This window comes from Acanthaster planci, linkage group LG02 (assembly GCF_054643075.1).
Source record: "Acanthaster planci isolate LZ-2023a linkage group LG02, COTS_SCS, whole genome shotgun sequence".
Taxonomy (NCBI): Eukaryota; Metazoa; Echinodermata; class Asteroidea; order Valvatida; family Acanthasteridae; genus Acanthaster; species Acanthaster planci.
Window position 1 is genome coordinate 11136472 of NC_141778.1, and position 12533 is coordinate 11149004.

The 12533-nt window shown below is 41.5% G+C and overlaps 1 protein-coding gene across 6 annotated transcripts in view; it reads right to left on the bottom strand.

Annotated features, from left to right (window-relative positions):
• Positions 1–321: 321 nt before the first annotated feature.
• The window catches only part of LOC110978303 (bombesin receptor subtype-3-like), a 42511-nt gene continuing 30299 nt past the window's right edge, over positions 322–12533 (bottom strand). For 3 of the 6 annotated variants that reach the window (XM_022233205.2, XM_022233204.2, XM_022233200.2), the window contains exon 2: positions 322–5146. In XM_022233205.2, the coding sequence (XP_022088897.2) occupies positions 3963–5042 (1080 nt within the window). In that variant the 5' untranslated portion in view covers positions 5043–5146 and the 3' untranslated portion in view covers positions 322–3962. Of the gene's footprint in view, positions 5147–6898; positions 7120–12533 lie in introns of all 6 variants that reach the window. The other 3 variants (XM_087133198.1, XM_022233201.2, XM_022233203.2) reach the window with 2 other exon arrangements.

Genomic DNA, 12533 nt, shown 5'->3' on the forward strand with positions numbered 1-12533 from the left:
ATAAAGCAAGTTGATACCCAACATCACCTTTTGTCATATCAGGTTACGTGATGCGAGGAAATTCTTATTCAGAGGGAAATCAGATGACTAATGTTTTTTGCTTTGGAAGATTCCGTTGGTCCCCTTTTCATGAACACTTTACTGTGAGGGCCGGCCCTGCCTCGGTGTATGCTCCTCTTCCAGGCTTTATTCCCGTTGGGGAAACACGTTTACGTTTTGAGACACAAACATAGTTGAAAAATTAGCATTATGATGGCATCATGAGATTAATTTTTGGGTGAAAAGAAGAGTAGCACAGATCACCCTTTGTTAAATCGGCAAATAACCTTTAATTTAGATAATTGACATATTACATGAATATACACACCACAATATTATTTTACATCATACGCTATCAACATAAACGTAACACTGTTGGCAAACACAGTACAGATCTTTGTCTTTTCTGCAAATGTTTTTCACTTTTGAAAACAACATACTCTGAATAAAAATGTTTCCCTTTTCTGGAAAGGAGATAGTGAAACTTTTTGTGCTGTTTGACAGCTGAACTGTCTTTGGATTTCCATCTGTTACAGTTCCCTGAGGAATTCTCCGCGAATAGTTTGTGTTAAATTTCGTAATAAGCAAATCTGATTTAACAGATAAATAATTCCATCACACCAAGGGATTGCCACTAGCTATTGCGATGTATTCGGCAGCAACCTACAGCAATTGTGCTTCCAGGACGTGCAGCGTACCCGTGTCATCTGGAAACGTTCAGATGAACGTAATTATGTAGAATTCAAAACGAACAAAAAGCCCTTCATTCTATATTAAATTCCAGCCAAGTATCCGAAATATGCCAACACTTGCCATCATTTTCACGGCAGCGGTGGAAATTATTAATACGCAATGGACTAAAACTGTAATACACCCTCTGTTGAAATGATACAAGACATCGGCTTGCCATTAGTGAACAATGACCTGTCATCGATAGACCATTATATTATCGATTGGTAGCTTAATCAAACGATCAGATGATCAAAAGAAACTTTCTGTTCCTACCATATCATAAAATGACACATGGTGCTTTTCATGAGAGATAATTCTTGCTACTTACAAAGCTGCCGCTTTTAATCTGCCAGGTCACGTGCAATCTGAAACAAACACGCACAAAGTTCAAACAGCAAAAAACTGCCAATCACAAAATAAGACTCAACTGCACAAACTATAGCAATTCACGGTGGCAATTTGGACGGGAATAAAAGCAACAGATGGCCAACGTTAAATTAAGCAATGATCGATATTCAACCGTAAGTGGCAAAACCTCTGAATAAGACCAAACCTGCAGATTAACACGAACACGAACTAGTTCACCTCAAGCCCATACACCTGGGAAATTTCGTTAGGTAAACAACACCGCATATACTAATAGACGGAATAATTTAACTGTGCTGCATTTAGCATATTTATAACTTTATGGAAATGATTTGAATCTTTGCACTGAATCTCCCCTGCATTATCAGTGCAACGTATCGTTTCTTTAAATGTTACGCTTAAAGCAAAGAACATTCCGCTGTCAACAAAGGCCTTCTGCATTAATACGAGGCAGGCGGAAAAGATTTACTAAGGCTTGCCTAACGACATTTCTGATGGGCATGTGGGCAAGTGGGCTGCCCTTTCACTGACGGCTCGTTAGCAATCTTGACAAAAGAAGTCTCGTGAGAAGCTTTTCCTCAAATTACTCTGACTCAAGTTTTGCTTTGTTACAGCACTAAGTACTACTTTTTTATTGTTAAAATTGTCACAATTTTGGGAAACCAAAATAAAAATCGAAATTGGCTTTAACATGGAAAATAAAGTCAGACCTATTCTTCACATCATCGATAGTATTACCGTCGAGGTTTATCATTATTTTTTAACCTTGCTACCTCCTTGTTTGAAGTAAAAAGGAGTAAAACTAGCCTTCCAAAGTCTTCTTGCTTCTGTTACGATCGAAAAAGAGGTCGGCCTTGACACTTTTTCATTCCCACGGGGAACAAAACAGTAAAAAGAAAAACTCGTTAAAGAAATACGGTATTTGGACTCTGGACTAAAGTCCGACAAAATGTTACTTGATTATGTCAACGAATTAGTTGAAATATCAACGACAGTGAAAATCATCAATAGAAGTGCTACTCACGTAACGAGATATTGCACTGAAGTTACCCCTGTGCATTTTTAACACTAGAAAAAAATCACACCGTCGCTCTACGCGTGACAGCTCTTAACTCAGCCCATTTTGTTGCTCCAAGCCATATTTCTCGTCCTACTAAATATGCTTTCCTGTTGAACGGCTGGCCTTCATATTCCCTTGCTCGTGGGCGGTATCACATGTTTACTACACACTCGGGAGACGTTTAAGTTTAAAGTTGTCTGAGATTGTGTCCATATGGCTGCGGCTTGAACTTACACAGAGTTTCAAGCCTTAGCAAGTTGCTTCGGCCTGAGTACCATTCAAAATAGTAGTGCGAACAACTGCCTTACTGTGCACTGCCGCGATAAGATTACATGTTCATTATGGCATCAAAATCTACATTTCAAAATACATTTAGTATTATACGTGTACTTAATTTCAATTTAGATTATTCAAATGCTCAAATATAACCGTCGTAAACTTTTTACGTATTGTAGGCCTATATCAGCTTCACTGGTATCAGCCACAACACGTAACTTATAACGTGGTCGTATACCAATAAATATATGCCAGCTATACTTACTCAGCCGTGTATCACAAGTATCACTAATACATTTTGTTTGCGAGAGTTTAAAAAGGACTCAGATTTTTAAATAGTATAGCCACCTTTTACCTAATCATACCGCAGGCGAATGAGCTACAGTTGTACTACAATGTACTTGTGCTTATCTTGCATGCGAGTTGCATTTTATAGGCCTATATGATTCGACGAAGCAAAAGGGTAGGGCTACCATGGGCTCCTCTAGTCTGTATCTTACTGAGCATTTTCCGTTAGTAGCTCGTGGATACGATGTTTCAATATTTCTAGGTATGGTAATATTTGAATTTATTTTTATTCACGCCACTCTTAATCTATGCACACTCTACTTCACTTGGTTACAATTACATGTAGGCCTATATAACTTTTTAAGCATAATATTTCTGAAGCCAGTCACATCGCAAATACAGTACGTTCAAGCCTCTTCTAGCCAAGCAGTAGATCGGAGATTGATAGGATATATGAGGCGTACAGGTGGCCTTAAATAGGAATAACATCTGGATTCATTATCATGTGTAAGCACAACCAGCTCAAAAAGCTAGGAAAGAATTGCAGTACTTTGCACTGAGATTCTCCTGCTCAAACACCAAGACAAAGCCACATATTGTTGGTATACCGTGCATTGACAATCTATCGTTGTTCCTCTTATTTCCCTTGTTCACAAAGTGTGCAATAAAAATACTTTTGACTTCACTTTTACTGGCATTTTATCGCTACGCTTTTCATTTGCTAAGAGGCATACTGTAGGTCGTTACTCCTATTTTCTTTTCGCTCAGTTTTCCAGGTCCCTGGGCAAATCATTTATTTTGTGTCTTTCTTTTGACTTAGCACATCACTTGTTGGACACTTTGCATTACCAGTCACAATCTCCTATATCCGTTGCCATTTTTGATGTCAGCCCGAAACTGAATCGATATTTAGTGACTACGGCTTACGTCATTGCCACTACCAAAATAAGGGATAGCCGTTTGAAACAAGCCCTGACACTCAAGATGGGGTTTGACGAGTGCTGCGGGCAATGTGTAATTTCTTTGCGAACTATCAGTTCAAATTTCCAATGAAGGATACAAGGCGATGTTACCTGTGAGCTATAAGAGCCGTACTATAATAATTTGGTTATCTAGTTCACCTTAGTTACCCCACAACATCAAATCCAAAACACTCGAATGTTACATATATTTTACTTCAACCGCCATGATGTGAGATCTGTCACACGTGGGACATCTGCGAGACGTTGGCGCTGGTACGCCGGGTCGTTCCTGTGAGTGTCGTAAGGCGCATGGTTCCCTGTCCATGGCGTAAGCGTTGCCTGCTCCACACACAGCGGAACAGACAGCAGCGCTGGCGGTAGGTGGAGCTCATGACGAAAACAATCCAAGGGTTGGTGCACGAGTTCGTCAAAGCCATGAGGAAGCTGATTATCCTCAGGTAGTCTATGTAGGACGGATAAGGCAGCAGAGCAATCAGCTCAACCGAGGTGTAAGCCCTAACATGAAGGTGGATGAAATGAGGCAGCCAGAATATGGCAAAGAGCACCGTGATGAACAGGACGATGCCGGCAAGACGCTTGCGGAGCCGACTTTGCTGGGCGTGGCTCTCGGTGTAGTCAAACTGCACAACGCTCTTATACAGAGAGCTCGCAATGCGAATGTAAAAGAAGCTCACGATGGCTAGAGGTAAAACGTAGCCCAGGACGGACCGAAGGGAGACGAATACTTTCTTAACAATTTCATGGGTAGGGAACTGATTACATTGTTTGTAGTTGGTCTTGCTGGCAAAGACAAGGGAGGGGATACCCAGCAATAATGAGGTGGATATAACTACCGCTACAGCACAGAGACTGTTAACGGAACAAGAACCCCTCCTTCGGCGGTTCTCTATCCCACAGACGATGGCCAGGTACCTCTCGCGGCTCAGGGCCGCGAGAGAGAAAACGCACATGCTCTGACCCACATCTTCCACGTACGCCTTGAGCTTGCAAGTGGAGACTGCGGCCTCCCAGCTGGGCGAGATCTCCTTCTCGATGAAGAAGGTGGAGGCACTGAGGATGTACAGCAGGTCGCCCACTGTGAGGTTGATGATGAGGATATTGGGTGGGTTGCGAAGTTTCTTGTGCCTAACCACCAGGTAGATGATGCTCAGATTCCCAACTAGCCCAATAAGGCTTAACAAGGCAACCCCAATCGGGCCAGCCAGGGATCTGGCTTCCAGACAAGAACTGTCGACGCATGTGTCGTTTTCAGAGTAGAGGTACGAGAACTCCATCTCCTGAGCCAGAGAATTATCCATGGTTCCAAAGAATATAGCCCACGTCCGTGCAGACTCTAACTACGCGAGAACCTTCTGTTGCTCCGTACTGAGTTCAGATAACACCTCGGAGTGAGTTTTCATACCTGTCAAACACACAATATAAAATTACATTTATTCACTGACAGATCTGATTACTACAAGGTTCCATTTCAGGGAGCATAGTGATCGGTTCTGCGTCTCTCTGCAGAAACAGGTTACAATGTAGTACAAAACCTTGTGCTTCAGCATCACGTTTGATAAGGTGTACAATTCATCTCATTTTTCTCGCTCCTATGAGAAAATTCTCCTTTTTCTCCTTCCCCATTATTACTTCCTTTTTACGCCAAGTTTCATTCTTTCCCTGGTTAATATACCAAACTTACCATAATCCCAAAAAGGTCAACAATAACCGCAGTTTCATACTAGGGCCTTTGCTTCGAATGGTTTTTGGCCATGTGAATAAGAAAACTTAAAATTCAACAACGAAAAACCGACAGCACAAGATAGAATTGTCGTTAATCACTTGGTTTGTGGGACCTGATTTCCTTTCTTTTGTCTTTTGACTGGTATTTCATACTAAAAGCAGAGCTAAGCGTGTGTAACTTCAGCGTACCCCGGACGTGTACAGTGGAATACGCTTTTCTCTCGCCAATTTAGCCAAGCCGTTTGTTTTGGCGCCGAATCACGATTCCAATTTCCTGTGCAAGAGATGGCAACTGACCAGGCGAAGGGGCTAGTTGTTTTCGTGTCGAAGAAGACATGTTTGATACCTTGGGAACCTCCAAATTATATTTGGGTTTCAAAATGTTTCATAACGCTGGTGTCAATGGCATTTCTGACGTTAAAAACATCCTATTTCCGCCCGTCGTTTTCCATGTTTATATTGCCAACGGTTTAGAATATTTCGTCCTATAAAAAGTGGGCAACTTTTGGCCAAGTTTACGGGGTAACATTTTTTATATAGAATTTGCCCAAGTCTGTTTATCTGATTGACAGTATCAAATTGTGTCTCTCCGTTTTGGGGCATGTAATATAATTTTTAAAAATAGCTCTCATTATGCAGAGATATCGCATCCGCGGTCTCTTCAATAAAAGAAGACCTGGACTGTTTTCTCGCTCCAAATAGTAATATCAAAACACGAAAGAGACTTTAGGCTGATTTAATGTCCATGCTTATCCACTGGAGCGTGGAAGCAATTTATGGCTTCCTCGTTTATTTTTAATTCAGGCGTGAATCTAGTCTTTAATTAGAGGGCCATCTGAATGCGGGAAAACTCTCCATAAGCTTGCACAGGAAGGAAGGAATCATGTCGGAGTCTGGTCTAGATGGTGTCCGTCCCATTTGGTCTGGTGCCTGTGCCTTCGGCATGATACAAACAATCACTAATTGCCTCTCTCATAAAAGGCAGCATGGCATTTTTGAGAAGAGAATTGGGTTGGCCGTTTTACCAGCACGATAGCATTGAGCGGTATAGTTATCAAGGGAGGCATGGCGCTTCCGATAAGGCCTTTTGGCATAATGAACCAGGGCATTATAATTATATGAAGAACCATATGCGCACCAAATTGGAAACGGGTAGCAAGCTATTCTCAGAAACAGTGGTAGCAAGTTAGACTTCATAGCCAAATTAAATTCGCCAAGGAAAAACTTGTAGTTTTATCAATATTATACCATCTTACGTCCGACAGCTTACGACAAAAAGTGGTTGCTGTGTAAAGCGCTTTCCCAAGGTTCATTCGAGATGCTTAACGATAAAATACGCTAAATTTCCAGGGGATATCAGGTCGTAAAATATCTGAGATGCAGACTGGAAATGGTTTGATAAAGGGGAAGGCTATCGAAAAGAACTGCAAACCCTTCACGGTGGCATCGCTATCTGTGAGGTGGCCGACAGTGACGAGACAAGAAGTTACCGACCCCAGGGATTGACTGTGCTCGGAGGCCAAGAAGCTTGGGTACTTCCGTCTGCTGCCTCTTGCCCAAGGCCAGGCACGCACACTCGATACCAGATATTCGCTCCCACACCCTGCAACAATGACCGAGGTCCAACCGCGAGAGACGATCAGCGGCACGCACCTGAAAGATGTTGCGAAATTAATTTTCAAAGCCTCTCTTTGAATCCACATTACTATATCTTTGCGTGGGCGCGTGATAGACTGAAAGTCGTTGTGTTGTCTTCATACTCGACGACAAGGGCATGTAGGATACCTTATGTCAGATACCATAGAGTTTATAGAGTACTGCCCGTCACATAAATGATGGATTTTGACATTAGTCGAGAGCTCTGAAGAGATCAATTTGTATACTCCATAAACACTCCACAAAAAGCGGCAAAGAAGAGGCACACCACGACATTGGGGAAAATAAAGGATAGGGAAAAATTGAATGATTTCGGAGGGTGTTCATTTTAGGAATTGCCTCCTTCATGTGAACTATCAATAAAAAGATGGAAAACAATTTCTCTACATGTTATAATCTAGTCCAAACCACTTTTAAAAATAACACCTTTTTTATTCAAGACCACACGGTTAAAAGTCAACGCATAGTTCTGCAGTATAAAACATGGCGTCTAAGACTCCGAAGTTAATTTCCTTCAGAATTCTCCCAAGGGTAAACATATCAGAACAATAGATATTTCTTTGACGTTTTATTCGCTGTTTTCCAAATTTACACCTTTGGACGTACCAGAAATTGACTACCCAAAATGCGATATATTTTTAAGAGTGGAAGTGACAATAAAAACCTGTGTTCTTACAGCTGCAACCATTTATTTTTAGGCTACATGTTTAGGTAGTCTATATATCAAGTGCAATACGTTTTCTTAGTTAAGGCTGTCCCTCGCGCGGTGGGACCCCCAAGTCGACGTGGTCGGTTAGCGCTGTGATGGATTGCCGAGCAAGACATGTGTTCGCGGGGCAATATGCGTCCAAAAACACATTTGAAGCCGGAAAGGCATGCACCAATCATTCCGGGTAAATCTTTCAAGAGAATGAAGCTTCGCTGGAACCGACTTGGATCTCCCCTCACTGTCTCCACGGGATCAGGTACGAATGCTCGGACGGCATTGCAACGAGGCATGTTTGTCATTGTCTACGCTATCCGACATTTGAAATGAATGTTTCAGCCGATCTGGTCTCCAGAGCGCTACCTCCATGGGGAAAATGTTAGAGATCCTATTACTTCTGACCTCTTTTATATTTACTGTTCACATCTCAAGTATCCGCTGATATGCTTCAGAAAAAAAACAAATCTATACGAGACCTTATAACTTGATTTGCAGGTCTATGTTGGATGTTCCCCACGGGTGACTCACTGATTGAAGTATCAATGGCAACGATATGGCAATTTATACAATAAAGCAACAAGTGAGGAACACCCCCATTAAATAATATGTATTTTCATAATTATACATGCTGCAGATTCCAAAATAACTCATTTTCTTGCTTTCTTCCACGGTTATTCTAAAATCAGTTTTAATTTCGTGAAACTGAGTAGCGAGGAGGTATCATTATATTGCATTCCAGATGCTATGTTAAAAAGCAAGCAGTGATGGCGCCAACATCAGCAGCTGACTGGGCCGGGCCCGCGCTTCATGTCTCTTTGAGAAAGTACCAATGTTTGCCCAACCGGAGCCAATATTTCTGACAGGCTTATAGAATGACATTTGCACGTTGGACGATTTTTTTTAATTTAGACGGGCAAAACCTGCCGGTGGGTATGCATCGACCAGGAAAACGTGCGGGTCCCTGATTGATTGCAACAGTCGATCAATTAAAGTCATTTCACGCTGTTGGATTTTGACAAAAGGGCGACAGTTTATCTCTGAATGCTTCTTCCAAATGGGTATTGGGGTGAATATGTTACCCTAACTGTGCTGAAAAGGGAGTCGTCAAACAATTAAAAGTGTCCACTTATCATCTGACAGATGATTCCTGTCTGCAGGGCAACATAATTGTTACATTGGGCGTCCCATACCACAGTTTTTATATTGGCTTTAGCTTACCTTGTGCAAATATTATATTCTCTCTTCCAAAAGTAGCAAATTGTTCCAATCATTGAATAAATACGCAAAGAATGTTTACTTCTTTTTCAAAACTGTACAAGGCTTGTAAACATTCGGCGATAATTTTAGTGTTTGGCTCGACAAAAAAATTCAATCCTTGATTAAGTTACAATTAACAACATCGGCAATAAAAAGGCAAAACTCCAACCACCTGAGTAAACATCGTCATCTCGCTTGTCATTGTTCTAACTAAATTTCCCAACAGGTGTTTGATACACATTTCATTCTTTTGCCCCTTTTCCCTTTGCTTTTTTCTTCATTTGTCTTACTTTTAAGAGCCGCAGATTACCTCAGGGTTAAGCCAGTGCGACAGACCGTAGACTCAAATAGTTCAGAAAACATAAGTCTGCAGTGCTTTGGGTTGGACGCTTTTTCAGTGTGGGTATATCAGGGTGGAATGGTGGCATCACATCAGATGCAAGTTTTACACCATAGTTTTTCCAGTCAAGCGTTTGGGGACTGCATGCTAGCCAGAGGTAAACAACGCACAGCATAAATATGTAAAAGCCTGGTCAACAGGATCGAACCAGGACCAACCGTGGCAATGGACGAGGGAGGAATCCAAAGACACGCAAGCATCGACCGTCCACTCAGCCATTATGATCATGAGTCAAGGCAGCAGTTATTGATAGCCCCAAGAGTGATGATCTGTTCAGGAATAGCAATTAACGGTTACAGTTGACAACGAATCAATTGTAAACTCCGCCAGAAACTGCCGGATTATACACGATCCAGTATCCCGGTTTCTCGACATTAAACTGTGCTGATCGATAAGCCATTTCAGGCGACGGCAGAAAGATGCACGGCAAACAGATACAGGAAAATTGAAAGATTGATGACGTACCACACGGGACATGTTCTGCCATAGTATTTTCGACAGAACAAACACTTCGAGAGCAGAAGAACGATGAGAGACTAAATGCATGTACGCTACATTTTACTTTAATAAAAAATTTTCCTGTGCCAGAGGCTCTGTTCGATGAAAGTTTTAGGTGCATATCACTAAATGTATCCGTAATATGCTTAAAAACGTGGAAAGTCAACTACAAAGCTTGCCATGAGTGCACAACCCCTGCACGTTGGAAATGAAAAACCCCAAAAATCAACTTGTTCTGCCGTAATCTTGTCATTTGCAAAATTGTTCTTCCAGACTATTCAATGGGCCAATGTACTATATTGTAGCTCACTTTCTCCTAGCTTTAATTTTCCAATTATGACAAAGTAAATCATTGTCAATCCGTCTTTGCGTTAATACCTACAAATTGCTAGCATTTCGCATCCTCGAAGCGCACAAAGAACACCGATTTCAGCGGTTTCAGTTGTGGAAAGCTATGCTTCCATTACCATTACTTGCTCTTGTATTCCGTGCATAACACCATATCTACCTGCATTACAGCAATAGAAGTCAATCATCCGATGAGTTAGTGACCTAAAGTAAATATTTCCTCTCTGCAAACGATGGGGTTTTGTTTGCGCGATACTCCAGGGAAGGAGTATCACAGCGGCCAAAAATGACAGCTCAAATAAACTAGAAAAAAAGAGACAAAAAACTGCAAAGGGTGGCTATGTTACACAACCAACTCGAAATTAGACTACTGACCATAGGCAACCAACTTTGACGATATAAGATCAAGAACAAGGTGTGAAATTAGCACATTTCGGCATGGCCTGGAGATGTTTACATCAGTGTATATTTATTAACATCTCTGCTCTTGCAGTTTATATCTGCTCGTGCAAAGTGCACATGCAGGAATTACTGTTGTAATGCCAATAGTATACAGGTGTACATCCACAAGTTTTGAATTGAATAACTAGGTACACGGGTACGGTAACCCTTTGCAGGAACTGCCGTGGCCTCGTGTATGTTTCCTCTTTGAGAAACAATGACATAACCTGACAAGACTGTTAGAAGATGTCCTTCAATTCATGCAGTTCCTGTCGGCGAAAAGTTTTTACCAGTTCCTGGACGTCGAAAAAGACAGCGATTCGAAAGAGCACCCTATGTTCAAGCCACGGACACTCCGAGAATCCCTACGGTAGTTTTAAATGTCATTTCACAGTTATTGTACAAAATTAAAACGCGGGCTGATTTATCAATCCGCTTTTGCAGTCTGCACTTCGAAACTTCGATGCTCATTTAAGGCATTAACCGTACGGTACATCATTTTATACAGGTTAACAGGGACAGGTGGTTTAGTATACAGTTTTTAAACGTAATCAACTATGCCTCCACTTATTTTAACCTTGTTCTGTCTAAGGAAGCTAATTCCCATACATTTCCTCTTTTGTAAGCAAGGAAACGTACTTCTTTGTCAGATCTCATTCAACTACAGTTTGCTCATGCTTTACACACCACAAAGCAAAGATTTTGCTGATTGCAGTCATTCAAAGCAGGTTCACCCATGAAGTTATTCTATATTTAAAGAAACCTATTAATCAAAAAGCTCCAGGTATTTCACAAACCCTTGGCATTTGCAATGGGACAATTTGTGTAACTTCAACAAAAATTCAGATGAGATACGATTGCCTTTAGCGACAACCTGTCAGACCTTCAGTGGTGCTTTGCTGCTGTGGTAGACCTTTGGGAAATTTACTTGATTTCGGTTCGTGCCTGTGCAAATATACACCACAAGAAGATATCATACATTGTTTATGCTGAAGAAAATACCCAGTGTACATCATAATAATTCGAATTTACTTATCTTAGCCAAAAAAGACCAGTGATCAGGCTCTCTGACAGTCTGTCAGGCAGACGAAATCTCGATAAATTTAGAAGAAAACATCTGAGAAATTTGTTAAGTGAACAAAGTTTTTTCCCTAAGAGGAATATTCCCTCCGCAAGTAATAGAATCGGAGTTGGTTGAACCTGTGCTGAGTGGCTGAGACTTTACACGGAACGGTAACTTAATGACACGTCTCCCTGAAACATCCTCGACAAAGCGAAGCGCAAAAACAGTCGACTGTGATTTATTGACCCGCAGCTCACTCTTAAACGCGTCACAAGGCTTTCCTGGTCCGTTGACACTCGTGACATCACTGTGACATCACTCTTTTCTTCCGACACATGTGAGCACTATGCATTTTCATTGGCTGCAGATACACAGATCAAAGGCGGTGTATCTTAAGGCAGTGCATCTAAAGATACACCCTAGTAAACAAGAAAATATGCTTTTGCAGACATGTGCTGTAGCTTTATTTGAGACAGCCTAATGTTTTTAACACAAGTGAATTCATGGAAATCCTAAGAGGTATTTTGACATTATCAGCATCTGAACGTCCACGGTGCTGGTTTTGTCTTCCTCGCCTGACCACGTAAATACTAAGGCATTCAGAGATGTTTCGTTTCTTGAGGAGTTGCATTATCTCACGATTTAAATGGCCTAGACACACTGCCGGAAGAAAGGAACCCCGCTCACCCGTAACAGGC